The 22571-nt window shown below is 39.5% G+C and overlaps 1 protein-coding gene across 1 annotated transcript in view; it reads left to right on the forward strand.

Moving 5' to 3' along the window:
• The first annotated feature begins 6584 nt into the window (after positions 1–6584).
• Positions 6585–22571, forward strand: part of LOC149234321 (putative potassium transporter 17) — a 173056-nt gene continuing 157069 nt past the window's right edge. The window contains exons 1-2 of the mRNA XM_089371800.1: positions 6585–7119; positions 7375–7603. Coding sequence (XP_089227926.1) covers positions 6868–7119; positions 7375–7603 — 481 coding nt within the window. The 5' untranslated portion in view covers positions 6585–6867. The remainder of the gene's footprint in view (positions 7120–7374; positions 7604–22571) is intronic.

Raw genomic sequence — 22571 nt, forward strand, 5'->3', positions numbered from 1 at the left:
TGGTCATGAAGAGAATGTTTAGATTCCATCTATTGAAGATTTTTCTCCCGAATTTTTAGATGAGTTGTAGGGAGACTCAATTCTTGACATGAGGATTAGAACTTCATGTAGAGGTAAAGTGGAGTATCTTTGAGTGGGGCTCAAAGGCACCAATCCAAGCAAGGAAAAAGGGATTGAGATTGGGAAAGTGAAGGATTTGTATCCTCACTTGCTGAGTAAAAACGTGCTTTTGGTGGTCCAAAATCTTCCCAATGGGAGGAATGATCCAAAATGATCCAGGGGGTCAAAATTTGCTGAAAAATAAAAATGCTTGGAATCGCCTAAAACTAGTGTAAAATCATAAATATCATCGTTTTGATTCCAACAATGCTTGAATCGCCTCATTCTGACATCATACGTGAAAGTTATCGTGTTTTGAAGTTTTTCACAATCAGTTAAAAGTTAACATGTAGGGTTGATTAGGCTGCTGACTGGGTAGGCCATATGATGATGTCATCAGATGATTATGGAGGGTATGGTGTCAGACGCGCCAATCTCATGCTGACACATGGCAGGGTTGTAGAGGTCGGGTTGGCACTTTGTGATTGGATGTTGGTTGTTGGGTGGTGCCACGTGGCCCAATGAGAGGATGCCACATGGCCCTCTATTATTGGCCAAAAAATTTGCAACAAGGCTGAAGGGCCTCAACGGGGTTCAACCCCTAGACCTCTCGCAGAACAATAGCACAATTTACCATCATGCCACACCAATGGTTCTTAACCTATTTAGAACCTCCTTTATATTTGATTTATAGTTGTTGGTGCATTGGGGGAAGGGGGCGAGGCACTTGGCCCCACCCCCAGGTTTCATGTATCGACGTGACCAAGCGTGAAACGAGTGGAGCGGGGCAGGCGGTTATCCCTAGCCCCAAGCCATATGGAGAACCCACATTACTGTTGCAAAGGCATAGGCAGAGGGGGCGAGCAGTTAGCCCAACCCCCAGGTCACATTAACACCCACAATGGGAATGTAACCAATGGCGAGACCATAGGCGAGAGGGTCGAGCATTAAGCCCTAGCCCCGGTGCCATTCAACCACATGACCATGATGGAGCCAAAGGTAGAAGAGCCGGCACAAGGCTCGAGGCCTCGACCATATGTGGCAATGTGACCACCCTTAGGGGCTAAAAAATCAGCACTAAGGCCATATTGGCGAATTTAAATGAAGCGAAAAATTACACTATTTGTGGCGAAATCAACGTCGGTCCCAGACAAAATTGTCACTCGGTGGTTAATGAAAAGGTGAATTTCATCTCTGAGTTAGTCTGTTTTGCAAATTTACATGACAAATAGTAGAGAAATGTTTCAGGAGTCATAACTTGGTCATTTTTTAGCCTTTTTGGGCCCAAGAAGAGCCTACACATGAGTTTTTGGGTGTTCTGAACTCAATGATAATATCAGTTTTGTGATTGAGCATTGTATATTGGGGATTTTGCAGATCCAATTCCTTTAGTGGTTTTCATACAAAGACTATTTTGAGGTCATTTGGAGGCCTTTTTTAGCATGGAAAAAGCTTAGACAAGGGTTTTCCATCCTTCCATAAACATCTCCAACAATTGTTTCTTGATTAGAGAAACCTTTTTCAATCTATTCTCAGTATGTTTGTGGAGAAAGACCATTTCAACACTTCATTGTGAAGCAATTATTTTTGTGCTTGTTGATCTCAGATTGAGTACAAGGACCTATTGTGAGAGAGTTATTTTTCCTTTGACATCATCATTGTTTGTTGAAGTGATTCATCTTGTGAGTGAGAGTTCTTTGAAGGAGAACATTTCTTTGCAAGAGAAACAATGCCTTTCCAGAAAGAGATTTACCCTATGGGTCAAAGATTTGTAATGTACTCTTTTTGCTACTGAGATCAATAAAGCGGCGTAGCCATTGGAGTAGGGTCTGGAGACGTAGCATAGGAGGGATAAACTCCATTATAACATAGTTGTTCATTTTCATCATTTTATGTTTCACATGTTTTTGTTTCATCTTTAAGTTCTTGAAAAAAATAACGATTCATGGTTGAATAAATTATGAACTAATTTAACCTTTGAAAACCCAAATTTAATTTGCAAAGTGTGAGAGGACAATCGAGTTTCAATTTTTAGATCATACGTATAGTTAAAAGTTTTGCAATTTCTTTAATTTAATTTTTTAATATGATATGCATATCATATGTATATCTTTTTCATTATTCTTAGTACATGCAATTGATTTGGTCATTTCAATAATTATCCTTTTTGTGTTGGTTGACCCATAGGAGGCTTGAACCTGTAATTTCAAGGAACATAACTCTTCATTATCAAGGCAATAGTCAATTGAGCTACCACCTTGGTTTTTATTTTTAATCATTATTAAAAAAACTATTTTTCAAACATTTGAGTGGACCATAACATGAAGGTCTTATTGCAGCCTTTGTATAATATAATGTCATGTGGATAACTATCTCACAGCAAAAATAAAATCCTTGCAAATAACTCATACTCAGGTATTGTCAATTACTTCCCACCATAATTTAGGTATGTCTTTTCATAAAAATGGATAGGAATAAGAAGTAAATAAATATACTTAATACTTCCCACCTTAATTTATGTTTTCCTCACCTGTGGATCAGGATGACCTAAGGGAGATCACCCTGGCAGACTAACGACTTCTTACACTTGGAAGCGTCCTTCATCTCATGGAAAACATCTGGCACCATCACTCCACATGTCCCATCTTCTTTAAATGCGCAGACCATCATGTTGATCAAGGCTCTTTATCTGGCAACAAATTGTCCTCCCTGCAATTCTTCCTCTAGTTTTCTCCTCCCACGATCCTCGTCACTCCCTCTGACTTATCCCTCTGCCTCACTTCCCCTTTATCCCACTCATGAGTGGTGACAGAGGGAGAGGTCATTACCTAGGTCAGGGAAGAAGTCGTGGGTGACCCCCAACCACCCTAGATGACACCTCCATTGCTACTATGTTTGATCACATTATACCTGATCACATTCGCAGAACGGTGGTGGCCATGGAAGAAGAGGAGACCCACCGTGGATGTTCGTCCCTCTGGGCCCTCTGCATCCTCTTGGTCAAGTAGTTGAAGGCTAAGGAAGAAGTTAAAACCAAGGCCACCAACCATATTGCTGATCTCTCCACACTCTTCAGCCACTCATCCTCCTCCATGAAGCGTTTGGCCGGAGACCTAGATATCGACTACCCTCCCAATGCCCCTTCCCCTGTTGTGTATCCCATGCACTCTCCTCCTGTCAGTTCATCCCCTCTCCCCTCTCGAAAAGTTCCTCCACCTCCCTCTATGCTCCTCGCTCCCCCGTTGACGACTGAAGCTCCTCCCCCTTCACCACCTCAGCCTAGCCCATACAGGTGTTTCATTGTGGAAGAGCTTCCATAGGCTACCAGTTCGGTGCAGGCTCATGGCAGCTCTCAGGCTCGTAGTGGCTCTAGTTTTGCATTAGTTTAGCTTCACAGTGGCACACATTATCCACCAACCACTTGATCAACTCTAGGTTGGTTCCCTCTACTTATTTTTGTTCGATGGATTGCAGAAAAGTCTCGATCTCGTTCAGTAGCCATGAGTGTGACCACACACCTTCTTCTCGGCCCATAAGTGTCAAGTTTGCGATTGAGGATCCCCCAGTTTTGTTGCAATTCACAACTACCACCATCCCTCATGTTACTATCCATGCGCCTCGAGGTTGAGCTCTCCTGGGCAATTTGTATGGCTAAATATTTTTGAGAAACAATTTGGATGTTGTATCCTCAGGTTTCCACCCTCAGGGGTAGAGAAATTTTGATTTTTCTCTCTAGTTTCCTCATCGTGAGGCAAAGATGAACTTTCTAGTTGTAAATATTGTATATATTTTTAGTTAATATAATATAGATTTGATTACTTACAAAAAAAAAAAAATTCCTCTAAACTTACGTAAGTATAAAATTGTAAATGTGTAGACTTACTAGGGTTACTACCCACCAAAATTTATTCAAGTATTGATTTATCCATTTCAACTTTCAATTTATTAGTTCTTACGAAAACAGGACTATAAGATTATGTTTTCCTATTGACCCCTAACAAATGTAGGTTATAATTTTTAATGTAATTTCACCCATAGCATAATTTCCAACTTAAATGGAAATGACTAACCTACCTTACCACTCTAATTTCTCTGGTTTACATTTATTTTAATATGAAATATATATTACAATTTATCTTAAAAAAATATTTATAAACAAAATTAGAATACAACATATATCTGGTATACATCTCCCCCACTATACTTGAATATAAAGATATCTCTTGGTAGAATAATGGACATAATCATTGAAATTTATTTAACTTCAACTTATCTTTTCACTCCATGAATAAATATGTGCTACCACCTTGGTTTTTATTTTTAATCATTATTAAAAAACTATTTTTCAAACATTTGATTGGACCATAACATGAAGGTCTTACTGCAACCTTTGTATAATATAATGTCATGTGGATAACTGTGTCAGACCAAAACTAAAATCCTTGAAAATAACTCATACTCACGTACTGTTAATTACTTCCCACCATAATTTAAGCAAGTCTTTTCATAAAAAATGGATAGGAATAAGATGTAAATAAATATACTTATTACTTCCCACCTTAATTTATGTTTTCCTCACCCACGGATCAGGATGACCTAAGGGAAATCACCCTGGCAAATTGACGACTGTACACGTGGAAGCGTCATTCGTCTCATGGAAAACATGTGGCACCATCACTCCATGCGTCCCCTCTCCTTGAAATGTGTGGACCATCATGTTGATCAAGGCTCTTTATCCAGAAACGACTTGGCCTCCTTGCGATTCTTCCTCTAGTTTCCTGCTCCCATGATCCTTACCGCTCCCTCTGACCTATCCCTGTGCCTCACTTCCCCTGCATCCCACTCATTGGCGATGACAGAGGTAGAGGTCATTACCTAGGTCATGGAAGAAGTCGTGGGCGACCCCCAACCAGCTTGGACGACACCTCCATTGCTATTATGTTTGATCACATTCGCAGAACGGTGGTGGCCATGGAAGAAAAGGAGACCCACCGTGGATGTTCGTCCCTCTTGGCCCTCTGCATCCTCCTGGTCAAGTAGTTGAAGGCTACGGAAGAAGCTATAACCAAGGCCACCAACCATATTTCTGAGCTCTCCACACTCTTCAACCACTCATCCTCCTCCCTAAAGTGTTTGGCTAGAGACGTGGATATCGACTACCCTCCCAATGCCCCTTCCCCTGTTGTGTATCTTGTGCACTTCCCTTCTGTTAGTTCATCCCCTCTCCCCTCTCGAAAAGTTCCTCCACCTCCCTCTACACCCCCCGCTCCCCTGCTAACGACTGAAGCTCCTCCCCCTTCGCCACCTCGACCTAACCCATATAAGTGTTTCATTGTGGAAGAGCTTCCAGAGGCTACCAGTTCGTTGCAAGCTCGTGGCAGCTCTCAAGCTCGTGGTGGCTCTAGTTCTGCATTAGTTTGGCTTCACAGTGGCACACATTATCCACCAACCACTTGATCATCTCGAGGTTGGTTCCCTCTCTTTCTTTTTGTTCGATGGATTGCAGAATAGTCTTGATCTTGTTCAGTAGCCATCAGTGTGACCACACACCTTCTTCTCAGCCAATAAGTGTATCCCCCAATTTTGTTGCAATTCATAACTACCACCCCTCACGTTACTATCCATGCGCCTTGAGGTTGAGCTCTACTAGGCAATTTGTATGGCTACATCTTTTTGAGAAACAATTTGGATGTGGTAAGCTCAAGTTTCCACCTTTAGGGGCAAAGAAATTTTGATTTTTCTCTCTAGTTTATTCATGAGGCAAATTTGAACTTTCTAGTTGTAAATATTGTACATCTTTTTCATTTAATATAATATAGATTTGATTACTTACAAAAAAAAATGTTTTCTTCAAAATTCATGTAAGTATAAAATTATGAATGTATAGACTTACTAGGGTTACTGCCCATCAAAATTTATGCAAGTATTGATTTATCCATTTCAACTTTCAATTTATTAGTTCTTTCCAAAACAAAACAGTAAGATTATGTTTACCTATTGACCACTAACAAATATAAGTTATAATTTTTAATGCAATTTCACCCTAACATAATTTCCAACAAAATAGAAATAACTAACCTACCTTACCACTCCCACTCTAGTTTCTCTTGTTTACATTTATTTTAATATGAAACGTATATTGCAATTTATGTTTATAAACAAAATTAGAATACAACATATCTCGGGTACACATCTCCCCTATGATACTTGAATATAAAGACAGCTCTTGGTACAACAATAATGGACATAATCATTGAAATTGATTTAAGTTCAACTTATCTTTTCACTCCATGAATAAATCTGTGCTAAGAAAATAAGCGCTACAAACAATTAAGTGCCCACTTAAGGTCTCATCAAGCATCCACGAGAACAAGGGTGCAGTGAAATTGTCGTATTCGTAGATGGCATCACACCAATCTCGACTCGCAGGTCAAAAACGCCCTGTAGAGAAAGCCATGGTCACAAGATGAATCCGTCCTCGGCGAATTTCAAAGGACGGCAGACCACTCACTATGGACAAAGGAATGAATGGACATTTGACCCAACCCCACTGATCCATTAATCGTCCCTGCGTTATCGGAGGGAGGCGGCGGAAAATGATTCAGAAGACTTTTCTCATTAGAAACTAAAGGAAATTCATTAGAGTCCACACATGTTTGTATTATTAGTATTAATTCTGTTTTTCCAGGCTGCGGAGTTGCCAAACAACTTCTCGGTTTGGAGCCCAGACTGATTGGTTCATCATTCATCTTCTGCTTGCTTCTCTCAATGTCTCTAATTTTAGAGGAGAAAGATGTGGCAGCTGGTGAAAGTAGATACGGAAAAGAGACACCAAAATTATGCAGCAGGAGGCCTGATGAAATCCTCCTCTGTGAGATGAACATGTCCAATGAAATTCGAGGTCCTGCTGCTATGGAGGAGGATGGTGCAGAGGGGCGACATATGAAAACTTTTACATCCAATTATCATGATGTCTCCCGTGTTACTGATACGTATGAAAATGGAGATAGAGAGATGCAAGTATGGCATTATATTTTTGGGATGATTTTATGTTTTTATACTTCAAATATGAAAATTAATATTAGTTTATTTAAATATTCAGGGAGAAGTAATACTTAAATAGCAAGTTAAAGATTTCATTTATCAAATTTCTATTGAAATATTGTAAAATTTAATAAATAGGAGGATTGATAGTGAGCTAAACATTTACAGCTTGTCCTATTAAGCAGAAAGATGTGTTTAACTACTGATAGCAGCCATTTCATTTGATTTCAGGAAGGGAATGAGAGCAGGTGGAAACAGGTTGTTTTGGCGTATCAAACTCTGGGAGTGGTGTTCGGGGGTTTGGCAACGTCTCCACTATACGTGTACCCATCCATGAATTTGAAATCGCCAGACGAGGAGGACTATTTGGGGATCCTCAGCCTCATGCTCTGGACTCTTTCAATGATCGGGGTGGTTAAATATGTATTCTTAGCGCTCCGTGCAGATGACCGTGGCGAAGGTATGGAGGTCAAAAATTTCCTCTTTGCTCCATTTATTACTTTGTTAAATTTGTCGTTAGTTTTTACACCAAAGCCATCATGTCTACTATGTAATTATTTTAAAAGGAAGTTGCCTATATTTCGCTGGAATTTTTACACCAAGCCCATTATAGCCAGCAAAATGATTTTTAGCAGGAATTTGGTTTTTTTTTTTCCAAAAAATTTGATCATAGGAGTGTTTGAATTGTTTTTTTTAATGAAGGAAATGGATTCATCACCATCAAAAAATTTCTGGGCACTCAAAATCTTGAAGTTTGAAAGCTGTAACCCAAAATTCCCAAAATTTCTACCAGATTTTAGCAAAAATAATGTGAGAATTTCCACTACTTTCCAGGGAAATGTGTGGTGTTGGTTGACTACTCTGTTTCCAAATCCCTCTTTTTCACAAGAAAAAACAGAACATTTTATCATTAAAGAGAAAAACTTTTGATTGAACCTAGAGGCTCATTCTACAGCCTAGTATGATGTGTAATGTTGTTTATCCATCATCAAAATTGAATTGAAATTTTGGTCATGTCTGCCAAAATAAAATTTATGAAAAATCTAAAAATTAAAAAAAAATAAATTAAATAACTATACAAAACATTTAAATAATGTCGACTCATAAACAAACTTAGGATTCCTCTTTGTCAATATTTAAGATGGATCTATGTTGGTTATTAGAACATACCTATTTCTAATTACCTAAAATCTTATGTTTATAGCCTATATCAAATAAAAATCCAAGTCTGATATCCACCCTAAGGTTGCACATTTTAGAAAATTGATATCCACCCTAAGGTTGCACATTTTAGAAAATTTCCTTTAGCCACCATTTGCATAAACTAGAGGTATTTATCATGAAGTTAGATAACTTCAAAGTACAGATCAGATCCAAGTTTAAGTGGGTTACTAGCTTACATATTCAATACAGCTTCTGGATTAAAACTACTCTCTAGATTTATTGCATAGGTTGGATAGTTTTGATCTGTCTAGATGGTGCCAGTAAAACTTCTGCTTACTAGCTAAAAAACAGAAAATACCTATTTTCACATACCCATTTTTGATTATCTAAAATCTTCTGTTTATAGCCGATATCAAGTCAAAATCCAAATCTGATATCCACCCTAAGGTTGCACATTTTAGAAAATTTCATGTAGCCAACATTTGCATAAACTAGAGGTATTTATCATGAAGTTAGATAACTTCAAAGTGCAGATCAGATCCAAATATAAGTGGGTTACTAGCTTACATATTCAATACAGCTTCTGGATTAAAACTACTCTCTAGATTGATTACATAGGTTGGATGGTTTTGATCTGTCTAGATGCTGCCAGTAAAACTTCTGATTACTAGCTAGAAAAAGAAAATATCAATTTTCACATACCCATTTTGATTATCTAAAATCTTCTGTTTATAGCCGATATCAAGTCAAAATCCGAGTCTGATATCCACCCTAAGGTTGCAAATTTTAGAAAATTTCATGTAGCCACCATTTGCATAAACTAGAGGTATTTATCATGAAGTTAGATAACTTCAAAGTGCAGATCAGATCCAAGTTTAAGTGGATTACTAGCTTACATATTCAATACAGCTTCTGGATTAAAACTACTCTCTAGATTTATTGCATAGGTTCGATAGTTTTGATCTGTCTAGATGGTGCTAGTAAAACTTCTAATTACTAGCTAGAAAAAGAAAATACCAATTTTCACATACCCATTTTGATTATCTAAAATCTTCTGTTTATAGCCGATATCACGCCAAAATCCAAGTCTGATATCCCCCCTAAGGTTGCAAATTTTAGAAAATTTCATGTAGCCACCATTTGCATAAACTGGAGGTATTTATCATAAAGTTAGATTACTTCAAAGTGCAGATCAGATCCAAGTTTAAATGGGTTACTAGCTTACATATTGAATACAGCTTCTGGATTCAAACTACTCTCTAGATTTATTGCATAGGTTGGATAGTTTTGATCTGTCTAGATGGTACCAGTAAACTTCTGATTACTAGCTAAAAAATGAGAATACCAATTTTCACATACCCATTTCTGATTATCTAAAATCTTCTGTTTATAGCGGATATCAAGTCAAAATCCAAGTCTGATATCCACCCTAAGGTTGCAAATTTTAGAAAATTTCCTGTAGCCACCATTTGCATAAGCTAGAGGTATTTCTCATAAAGTTAGATAACTTCAAAGTGCAGATCAGCTCCAAGTTTAAATGGGTTACTAGCTTACATATTCAATACAGCTTTTGGATTCAAACTACTCTCTAGGTTTATTGCATAGGTTGGATAGTTTTGATCTGTCTAGATGGTACCAGTAAAACTTCTGATTACTAGCTAGAAAAAGAAAATACCAATTTTCACATACCCATTTCTGATTATCTAAAATCTTCTGTTTATAGCACATATCGAGTCAAAATCCAAGTCTGATATCCACCCTAAGGTTGCAAATTTTAGAAAATTTCCTGTAGCCACCATTTACATAAACTAGAGGTATTTCTCATGAAGTTAGATAACTTCAAAGTGCAGATCAGATCCAAGTTTAAGTGGGTTATTAGCTTACATATTCAATGCAGCTTCAGGATTCAATCTACTCTTTAGATTGTTACATATAATCGTGAATAGTGCAGGGATCACTTGAGCTTGTAAATATAGTGCATGTGGAAATAGACTCATAAATGGTTTAAAGCGTCTTACTGTAATGTTTTTATCGTAAGTGTTGGAATATGTTAATTAGTTGTAATTATTAAAAAAAAGTCTTTCGGTAAAAAAAAGTTCAGATTTAAAATTAGTTGGTAATGGATATATAAACTAGATTAACATATCTATAATTCAGAAATAGTTAGTGATGGATGTGGGAACTAGATTATTATCTTTAATATTAAATTTTATTTATTTATTTATTCAGGTACCTTAAGCAATTTAATTAAATAGAATTTAAGTTAGAAAGTGGCAAACCATATTGTGTTAGTGTGTGGTAATATTGTGTCCGCTGGTTTCCCCTTTGTCTTCCGTATTGGTATCAGAAGCACAAGGTGTCACAGCAGAGAAACCAAGTTATAAACCTGAGGTTATATGACATTTTTTTTAAATATTACTAAATATCCCAAGACTCCACAAAGTTGAAGGTTTAAAAAAAATTATTCTGAGGTATTAAATTTAAGGTCGAGTCCGGCAGCATGCGGGTTGGAAGTTTTTATTTGAAATTGAAGACTATTGTGAGAGCACGCTAAATATTAGTAAATTTCCAAAGACTCCACCAAGTTGAGGCCGAAGGTTACCACCTCGTCTGCATGTGGCAGATTGTCTCCCACCATGCCGTTTTTTCTGCAATCTGTTGATTTCGATTCCCACAATTACATCGATCCCAGATTTCTCAAAAGCTCTCAGTACATCTGGGCTCCCTTGGAAAATCCTATATTTTCCAATGGTGTTCTGCTTCAGCAAGGTTACCACCTCGTCTGCATGTGGCACATTGTCTCCCACCATGCCGTTGTTGAATCCTATTTGATCTGAGTCTGCACAATGAATCGAATTAATGTTAAAAATACTGTGACCGTATTGTTCGTGGGAAAAAGGATTTTTTGCAGCAAGCAAAATCCATGTCAAAAGTTAAAAAACACATTTATTTGTTTGTGAGACAATGACCTTTTTTGAATGATATATCCCCTTGCAGCTAGCAAAATCCAAGTCAAAAGTATCAAACACATTAATTTATTTGTTTGTGAAACAATGGCCATTGTTGCAACCATTTGAATAATCAAATCTAATTTGTAAATGTTAAACTTCGAATAACAATTGGAATATATCCAGTCTTAAAAAAAAATTGTATAAAGACTAAGAGGGAAAAAATGTTGGATAATGCTATCTTACCTGAGAAAATTGAACACAAGAGAATAAACCCAATCAACATGATCTTCATGGCTGCCATTTTTCTAGCAGGGAATGAGCGACATGAAAAACCTACGTGCATACGTTCAATTTATAAGAAGTTCTATAGTGCCGTGCCAAGTGAATGCCCTGCCGCAAACGGCACAAGTTTGGAAATGAAATGTTTGTCAGTGAAAGGCCAGTTCAGCATGAGAGCCAGGAAAGTGAAGGTACAAAAATTTTAAAGAATTTTTTTCAACTTACCAATGGTTCTGATGGAGTTGATCCTTTACAATCAAGTTTGACAACTTTACCTTCAAAACCTCACAATACAAAGGAACCTCTTGACTGCTATGGAGACAAATGTGGAATTCAAGGTCAGCCTTTGCAGAGGATAGAGCAGATTGGAAATGGAGTATATGAGGACGAACTATCTATCAAACATCTCAGAAGCAATAAGATGCAAACACATAAAGTTTCCCTCGGAGGAGTGGACAATAAAAATGTTGAATTCATAAATGATGCTATTGACACATTAAAATCCAGTTGCTTGACAGATTCTTCTTTGAAACCTATCAAGGGAAAGGATCTGTTTGATAGATTTAAAGACTTGAGTGGTCCTCTAGAAGAAACCATCAAGGAACCCCTTGACTGCTTTAGAGATGAATATGGAATTTGTTAACACCCAGGTTGTTCTCTTTGACTCCCAAGGGAATACGGCCGGGGTAACCACTAACCAATCTTTGGATTACAGCGTCTAGCCAAACTGTAATCAGAGAGGGCTCTCTCTTTAAGGTTTATCTCTGTTTTGTGAAGATTTTAGGCTAGTTATGAATTCAGGGTTTTGGTTTTATGTTTTGGTTGAGGGATATCTTTCTGTACCTAAGGTGGAAATCTTCAGATAGTTCTAATCCATTGGGCAATGGAGTCTGTGGCTACAGGTTGTCTGAAATATTAGGTTGAGTTGCTGAAACTACAGGGCCATTTAAATACTTCATGAGACAAAATTGAAATTGTGATTATGAAGTGTGTTCAACCAGTGAAAAGCAATTAAGAATTTTCCACTAAGCTGGGAGTGTGAGAAAGAGATATACTGCACAGGAGCAGACTTGAATTCCTGAAACAGTAATCACTGTGAAAGATATAGTGTGGAGGTGCAGCAATTAAGAATTACACCTTTATTACTATAACTGAAGAAAACATTTATAATAGCATAGATTGAGTTCAGGGTAATCTGTGATTAAATCCTAGAACTATTCTTTTTCTTTGCCATTAACTACAAAACACAGAAACAGGAATGAGATATGTAAAGATAACAAAACACATAACGTAGAGTTTTTAAGGAAAACTTATTGTGCCAAGAAGTACGCAGGAATCCTGTAACATTCAGCAAAACACCACAATGCCTCAGATAACGCAGAGCTTTGGAAATTCCATCAGCTTTGTATTAATTCTCTGAAAATTTACAGCATAAGAACTCTAGAAGAGAAATCAACAACCACCCCTGCAAGCTTATGCGAGGGGGGAATATATACAAACGGTGATACAAAATATCTGAAGCGTTGAGTCATCTGAGAAATAAATATGTTCACCAACTTGTACAGAACAGCAGATAAGAAGTTATTACAGCTTTGAATATAACATAAATGCTCTTTAATTCTGTCAGAAGACTTTTTTGACCTTTGGAGGTCACTGAGTCGGTTTGGACGTTCTGTTTTTAATGCTGGATGATGTGTCTTTATGGCTGTCGTGCTGTAGCTTTCTCGGCCCTGTCACCTGTGACTGTCAGTGCTGCTTTGGTGGCCGAATAGTTTTGCTGAGTTGGCTCAGCCCATTCTTCTCCATACATGCTGAATTTATCAAGTTTTCCTGTGCATGATAACTTATATTTTTTGATGAAAAACTTGGTGAATGGCTTCTTGTCTATAATATCATCTGTATCATCTTAGTCCACCATTCCTGTGTGGGCAATTGATGTCTCAGAATTGCCTCTAAGGTCTCATCTGCCTCTGTGTATTTGTAGAAGTTTGGAGGCACTTCAAATAAATGTTGAATTTCATTCATAATGAAAAATAGGTTCTCTACCCTGTTGTAGAGATTTTGCCCTGTTGCTGGTCCTGTTTCTTCTGAGGTACTGGGCCTTTCAGTGATCTGATTAGTAGCAAATGTATTGACCCTTTTGGCATAATGCTCATGTGAAAGTAGTCTCCCTGCGCTGTTCAGTAAGCTAGGAAGACCTTTGCCCTGTAGTGTTGTAAACTTGTCCATGAACTTATTAACCTCTGTCTGCATGTCCTGGCTTCTTCTTTCCAATGTCTGTACCAGGCTTTTTAATGTCAGGACCCTCTTTATCAGCTGGATGGTCTCGGTCCTGTTTGGAATTCCCATTGCTGCCAGCTGAGCACTTGCTCTGTTATTAAGCATGTTAATCATTCTATTGGCAACCTCAGGCATATTGCCTAGAGATGCCCTTGCTCTCTGGATTTCCCTATGTGCTTTCCCTATGAGCTCAATCTGCTCATGAATGGTCTCAATGTATTGCCATTGATCAGTGATGGATTGGCCAATGTTGGCCCATAGAACTGTTTTGAGCTCAGCTGTCACTTTGTCAAGGGTGAGCTCCTTCTCTAGCTCCTTTATCCTCTCTTTGAGAGCCTTTATCTCTCTTCCTTTCTCAGCTACATTTTGTTTTGATTTATCATATTTTTCATTCAACTTGACTAAATTCTCCCTGGCCTCATTAAGTTCTGTCATTTGGGCTTCCAGGGCTTGGATTTCACTCCTTAGCTTCTGCATATCCAGGCTTGGAGCCTGCTCTGTTGTTGGTGCTGGTGCTGATGTAGATGGTGCTGTCTGTTCAGTAGGAGGAGCAGTAGTCTGAGGAGGTTCCTCCAGATTGATTATTTCTGGAGGGGGCTGAGAAGTTTGGCCTGCTTCCTTCTGTTGTAGTGCTGCCTGCAGTGCAGCCTCAGATTCTCCCAATTTTTCTTGTGTTTGGATCAGCTGTTTATATAATGATACCAGCATGGCTGCTGCATCTTGGTCATGTCTCAGCTGGGCAACCTCTTCTGTTTGAGGATGAAGAGTTGCTGGGATTTTGATCATTTTCCTCAATGCTGCCATATCTGCATCCCTTAATTTCAGCAGTGCTTGTACAGCCTTGATGTCCTTGGGATCATGCCCAAGCTCTATTATGATGTCCTCCAACGCTCTGATTCGGTTGTCCTTTGCTTGGGAGGATGCTCTCTCCAACTCAAGTTGGGCAGTTGTGTTGTTTAGGCTATTTTCTAGCCTGTAGTTCACCAATGTCTTATCTGCCAAGGAGGCATACACCATCTCACCCGTTTGCTTATGTAGTTCAATCTGATCCATCGGGTGGATGTCCTTGGCAAGGACCTCAAGATTGGTCCTCAAGTAGTCTGCTGGGGACTGTGGCTGCAACGCGGTTGGCATGAAGTGGCTCATGATCATTTTGCCTTCGTGTACATCGTATGCAGACATCAACCTTTGTTGGTTAGTAGGAGCCATTTTCAACAAATGATTATAGAGCTGTATCTTGAGTGGCTCATTCCTCCTTTTGATATCAATGAATTGTTGTTTGATGCCTGCTTCAGCTTCCCTTTGCTGGCTGGAGGAGCTGACTTCTCCTCCCACTGTCCTCTCTTGTTCCTGCTGGAAGGAACTTGCAGATGCTTCCAGGCTAGGTGGGCCCATGCCCAAAGATTGCCCTATAGGCATTTCTTCCTCGGAGAGGGGATTCATCCTGTGTCTTTTCTCCCCTTGAGTTGTTGATGTTGTGAGGGGAGTCTCTCTGTCCCTCTTTCTACTTATGTCTTCTTTTTGTGGGGTTTGGAGGACTGAGGCCTCCACTGTTGTCTCCTGCCTAGGAGGCAGAGTGTCCTGAGCTTGCTGCCCGGTGGATTTTGGGGCTTCAACTGTTTGCTCTTGTTGCACTGGCTGCTCTTTTTCTTGCTGCCCCTCTTGTTGCTGTTGTACCTGTTGCTGTTGTTGCATTTCCTGCTGCTGTACCTCTTCATGCTGCACCTCTTCATGAGGTGGCTGCTCTGGCTCCATCTCTTTCTCTTTGCCTTTGCTAGCAGTTTGATCAGTAGCTTTGGCTGATTGCTGATGTGCTGTGGAGGATGAGGCAGCTGCTCCCACTTGAGTGCCTGGAAGAGCAAATACCTGTGAACAAAGCTCCAAGTCAGCCAACTTTTGGAGGTTTTTTACTGCTCTTTGATTTAATTCTTCTTGTGTGGCAGCCTCCTCTAAGGTTCCTCTCCTCCACTTAATTTGATTTGCATACTTTTCTATGTGAGGCAACCTTACGTGGTCATAACCGGACAGCCTATATTTGACCCTTCTTAAAGTTATGAAATGATTGGGGTCGTAGGGTTTCCAAAGGAAACTGGTCTGTAGGCCAAGGGATTCTAGCATTCTGTCTGCTTCTTGCCAACCTTCCTCCCTTTTGTTGTAAATGAAGTGGCCTAATTGGTTTCTTACTTTGAGCTGTGCTTTCTTGCCTTTGCCTGAAAAATGTAGCACATCAGCATTCCCAAATTGCCTGAAGTATTCAAGGGCAAACAATCTCATCGGCACATATTTGGGTAATCTGTATGGGGGCAACTCACACCCATATATCCTGATAACTGTGTGGTTTTGGTAATAGTACCAATCCCCAATGCTATATACCTTAGATAACTGAAGGACTCTCTGCATCTCATCAGTTAGTCTTGGAGGAGGTGAGCTCATAAGCAAAGACATGGCTGGGTGGATGAAGAGGTCTATAAACTCACAATAAGTGTATGGAGAACGAGATCTGCAGTGGAAGACAGAGGACCAATAAACCACTGACCTTGGATTTCCTTGTGCATCCACTCTCTTCATAGCAAAGTGAAATTTCTCATGTTGATAATACAAAATTAAGTGGTAGATGTAGGAGGTGTATCTGAACACCCTTTCTCTTGACAAGTTCATTAGTTGCTCATGTATTTTGTCAGATATGTAAGTGGCATAGTCATAACAGATTGGGGACTTGCCAGGGGCAAACATGAGCATCATCACCAGCACAGTTTCATCAACAAACTCAATTGAATTATAGCCCAGAATGGGACTGATCATGTCTACAAGGTCCCTGCCCAATTGGTTGAGGTAAACATGAGAAATGGGAGGGTACTTCACGGTGTCAGAGTCAATGTACAATTGATTTAGTTTGGTGACCTGAGCATCTGTCAATTTGGCTCCTTGCTTTATCAGATCAATCAGTGATAAAGGAACTAATTTCTTCTCAGTTTTGAAGTGCAGCATCTCTCTGATGGCTTCAGGGGTGACATAGAAAACAACTGAGCCTGAAGGGTCAATCACAGCCCTCTGAGTGGGGTCATAGCATTCAGCACATAGGTGGATTAGGTCAGGAAACTGATTGACCTGAGGGAGCTTGAAGATTGGGAGGAAAGAGTCCCAAATCCCCAATACATCTGTTCCACACTCATGTTTAATCTTCAATTCGTTTAACAAGTGGATGTGGTACTTGCTGTGCATTAGCATTTCTTCTGATATCTGATAATCCAGGTCTGCTAATGGTTGCCATTCCAATTCTCTCTGAGGGGCATTTAATGGAGCAATATTCAAGGCTACAGGAGCTACTGGTGCATCCATGGTTACTTTAGGGCTCTGTTTGTATGTGAACTGGTGTTAATGAACAGAGCAACACAGAGGAGTGTTTTTGCAATATAGAGGTGAATTGCAAGGGAGAGAGGGTAAATTGTAACAGCAGCAATTGAAATACTGCACAGAGGACTACTAGAGCAAATGCTCGGCCTTAAAACTCTCTTCAGGGTGAATTGGTGCGGCTTGGGTTCTTAGTTCACGAATGCGCGAACTAACTGTATGTTTTGTGAGAATTTGGCTAAACAAGGCTCTGCAGGTGAATTTCGACTTTACAATTGAAAATGGAGGCTAGCCACAGGGGATTTGCCGGTAAATTATAAGCTCGCCTACTCTTTTAACTTTGTTTCAGACAATTATGGACACAACCGAGCGCAGGGGAGGTAAATTTGATAAATACCTGGTGAATTGCTTGGCAAAGTTTGCAAATGCAAGTGGGATGGAAGCGCCGGCGGTCTCCTGGTTGATTTCAGCTGGTTGGCGATGGATTTGGACGTAAAATGCATGCAGGGGGAGTAACAGTCTTTTTTGCAAAAGTAGCGAAAAACATGAATTTTGGCCAAAATATAGACTTTTGGGTTATTTGGCGCCTTTTTTGGATGACGTCAGCATGACATCATCAGGTGGGGTCAAGGTCGGATGACGTCAGCATGACGTCATTGAGTGACGTGGCGGCTTAAGAGTGGTCCACGGGGATGGTGAGGTGGCGGGCAGGTCAGAGCAGTGGCGGACGGGGGCGCTGACGCGGCGGTGATGTAGCAATGACGTGGTAATGACGTTGGCATAGCGGGTTAACGGAAACCGGAAACGGTAAGCGGTTTGATATCGCACCGCCTTATATACGGAAGCGGAATTGTCAGAGGGCGCTCCGATACGATTTGGGGGTGACGCGTGGCAGAGGCCTGACGTCACCCTCTGACAAATTTCGGAAGCTAACCTACGGACGTCGGGGCCGCTCCGATATGCATGAGAGCCGTCGGATGAAAAGGGCCAGATCCGACGGTTGACGGATCGTTGAGATGCCAGGTCAATACGGATGCGGGCGGGGTTTAAAATAATATATTTTTTGGAAGATGCGCCCGGCGGGAACCTTTGGAGTTTGGCAAACTTATATGGTTTTCAATGTATTTTTATAAAAACGCGCATAGCGCCCAAACTTTGGGTAAAATGAAAAAGTGGGTTTTTCATGCGTTTTTGCAAATAAAGCGGGTTAGGGGTGAAAATGGGACTTTTTACAAGGTTCTTTTGCAAATGAAGGGGTTAATGGTTTAGATAACTTCTGAAGGGGAAAGAGGGGTTGGGTTTGGGTTCTTAAACTGACCGGATGTCGATTTAATTCCTGACAGTGAACATATGGCTATAATGCCAAGGGGAAGGGATATTTATAGAATGTTTGGGTTTTATACACCATAGTGTTTATAATAATAGGGAAAGGGTAACATAGGGGATTTAGATAATAAGAAGTTAGGGGTTAATATGAATGGAAGAAGTGAATGAGGGGTGATATTACTAAGTTTATGTGAAAACAACTTAGCTTAGGGAGTAGATCAAAATGAAAAGAATTTCAGACAAGAAATGTGGCTTTTAAAGGAATAAGAACCAACATAAAACCTTAAATTCTTTCATGAACACAACTGATGAAGGGATGTTAGTAATGAATGTGAAAGGGGGGAAAAGGAAGTTAGTCATGCTCCTTTGCTTTGCTGCAATATGATGGAGAAGAGGAGCTTCTCTATGCACTGATGTTTACTTTGTGTTAGACCAGCAAGATTCATTTGAAAGAAATGACATTTCTGCAACCCCATCTGCCTACCCATCTACTTGTCTAGCATTTTTTGTTTCTTCATGGAGGGTGCACTTAGACTTGCAGACCCTTATTTGCCTTTTCTTTTCTTTTGGCTTTTTCTTTTGATTTTCTATCTAGAACTACCCTTATTGCTTCCAAGGTCCCAGATTAAGCAGTTGGGAACCTTACTTCTCTACCTCAGCTACTGGTCTGCCAAGATTAAACAGTTTGGACAGACTTCTTTCTCTATTCTATAACAGAAAATTAAAACATGGCATGATCCAGATTAAGCTGTTGGACCACCCATCAAAATTTAGTCAACATCAAGCTATATACACACATTGTCTTCTCTTGGAAATATGGGATCTTTGCATCACCAAAGCAGAGCATATTTGGCACTTTCTTTGCCAATCATGAAATATGAAACCTATTGGTATAGGTAGCTAACAGAATTCAAGATCAGATGTTGCAGAATGTTGAACAAATTGGTAAGGATGTATATGCGGATGAGCTACCTGTCAAACACCTTGGAAGCAATGGGCTGGATGTAGGATGTAAAAGTGAAATAATGAAGAAAACTAGAAACTCAACAGCCAACACACGAAACTGAATAAGAAACTGAATTGGAATTAACAATGAATCTCCGCATTACATTTCATGTGCATTTGATAGTTTTATATCACCAACTATCATTACATAACTAATTATTCGGTATACAACTGTCTATTTACATTTTACCTAAAATTACTAATTCGTTGTCAAACTAACAAACTCCACCTTGACAACAATTTTCCCATTCATCATCTTTCCTGCAATCCAAGAGAAGCTAAACACCACCGCAGCTTCTCTACTGTAACTGGCTTTGTGAATATGTCTGCACAATTTTCTCGTGTATGGACCTTTTTAAGAGCTACTTTTCCGCCATCGATCACATGTCTCAAAAAATGATACCTTACATCAATGTGCTTGGTTTTGCTATGATAGGCAGGGTTTGTAGCCAAGTGAATAGCACTTTGACTGTCACAAAGTACATTCACTTTCTCCTGCATTCTTCCAATTTCATCGAGCAGACCCTTTAACGAGATTGCTTCTTTAATAGCATCTGAAGCAGCAATATATTCGGCTTCGGTAGTGGACAATGCAACTATTTCTTGAAGCTTTGACATCCAACTAATTGCTCCACCTGCAAGAGTAAAGACATAACCTGTAGTAGATCTTCTTTTGTCCAAGTCACCTGCATAGTCAGCATCTACATATCCACAGACTAATCCTTCACTACCGTTAAAGAGGATGCAATGGTCACTTGTGCCTCTTAGATATCTAAGCACCCATTTCACTGCTTGCCAATGTTCTTTACCTGGATTTGCCATGAACCTGCTGACAACTCCAATTGCATGTGAAATGTCAGGTCTTGTAGATACCATCGCATACATTAAGTTGCCTACAGTGTTTGCATATGGTACATGAGACATATACTGCTTTTCTTCATCAGCTCTAGGACTCAAAACCGAAGAAAGCTTAAAATGGGAAGCTAAAGGAACATTAACAGGTTTCACATTATTCATAGAGAACTTTTCAAGTACCTTCTCCACATACTTCTGCTGTGACAACCAAAGCTTACCATTTTTCCTGTCTTTGTGTATCTCCATGCCCAAGATATGTTTTGCTGCTCCAAGATCCTTCATATCAAATGTCCTAGAGAGTTGAGCCTTTAACTTGTTGATCTCTTCCATGTTTTTGCTTGCAATAAGCATATCGTCAACATACAAAGCTACGATAATGAATAGGCCATTGAAACTTTTGAAGTACACACAATGATCATACTCACATCTAATAAAGTTCTGGCTCACCATGAAGGAATCAAACTTCTTGTACCATTGTCTGGGAGACTGCCTCAGACCATACAATGATTTCCTGAGCTTGCAAACTAATCCTCTGCTGCAACCTCGTACAAAACCTTCTGGTTGTTCCATATATATCTCTTCATTCAAATCACCATGTAGAAAAGTTGTTTTAACATCTAACTGTTCTAACTCAAGATTAAGCAACGCAGTTAGTGCCAACACACTACGTATAGAAACAAGTTTTACAACTGGAGAAAAAATCTCATGAAAGTCTATACCTTCAACCTGAGAATACCCTTTCGCTACTAGCCACGCCTTATACCTTTCAATACTACCATCAACTTTCCGTTTCAGCTTGAAGACCAATTTACATCCAACAACACTTCTCCCTTCAGGAAGCTCTACAAGATCCCAGGTATTGTTCTTGGCTAAGGAGTCCATTTCTTCTTCCATAGCCATTTTCCATTTCTCGCTATCTGTGTCATCTACTGCTTCCTGATAACAAGAAGGTTCCCCATATTTAGTAATCAAAGCAAAAGATGAAGCAGAATCTTCATACCTTTTGGGAGTTTTCCTTCCCCTTGTAGACCTTCTCAGAGCGACTGGTTGTTGAACTGGTTCAGAAGCTTCAACGGCTTCCTTTGTGTCTTCAACACCTTTTTCTCCAGAAGTCTCTCCTTCCTTTCGACTGTCACCGAAAGGTCTAGCCTCCAACTGAACTCGTGGACTCGGCGATACCTGTTCCTGTTCAATTCTTTCAACATTTGATTTTAACAAAGAGGATTCATCAAATGTTACATCTCTACTAATGACTATCTTCCGCAATGTAGGATCCCAAAACCTATATCCTTTCACTGCATAGTCATACCCAACAAAGACATAACATTTCGATTTTGGATCTAATTTTGAACGCTGATTTTTCGGAATAAGAGAATAAGCATCACAGCCAAATATCCTCAAATGTGAATAGTCACAAGACTAACCTGTCCAAACTTCTTCAGGAATTTTACAATCAATTGCTACTGAAGGTGACCTGTTAACTAAATAACAAGCAGTAGATACTGCTTCTGCCCACAACTCTTTTTGCAAGTTAGCATTGCTGATCATGCTTCTGGCTCTTTCCATAAGAGTCCGATTCATACGCTCAGCAACACCATTTTGCTGAGGAGTATAAACAGTAGTTTTGTGTCTAACAATGCCCTCATCCTTACAGTATTGTTCAAATTCAATAGAAGTGAACTCACCACCATTGTCAGTTCTTAGACATTTAATAGATTTGCATGTTCTTTTCTCTACCATTACTTTAAATTGTTTAAAGACATTTAATACATCAGCTTTCCTTTTTAGCATATAGACCCAAACTCTATGGGAGTAATCATCAATGAACGTTAAAAAATACAATGCACCTCCATATGACATAACAGGGGAAGGCCCCCACAGATCAGAATGAATGTAGTCTAAAACATCTTTACTATTATGATTTCCAACTTTAAATCTCTGTTTACACTGTTTTCCATACACACAATGTTTATAGAAATCTAAATTCAAGGATTTCAGACCGGGAAGAGATTTACGTTTCATCAGTATATGAAGACCTTTCTCGCTCATATGACCCAATCGCTGATGCCACAGACGAGTACCTGCTTCTTCCTTTTCTGATGCAACCGCTGCTTCACTGACCTGAGTACTTCCTTTTAACCTGTAAAGATTTCCGACCTTTTCTGCCTTCATAACCATAAGGGCTCCTTTAAAGACTTTCAAGACGCCATCCTGACC

The sequence above is a fragment of the Pinus tabuliformis genome, chromosome 8 (genome assembly GCF_031772625.1).
Source record: "Pinus tabuliformis cultivar Carrire ecotype Pingquan chromosome 8, CPIR1, whole genome shotgun sequence".
In the NCBI taxonomy this organism is placed as follows: domain Eukaryota; kingdom Viridiplantae; phylum Streptophyta; class Pinopsida; order Pinales; family Pinaceae; genus Pinus; species Pinus tabuliformis.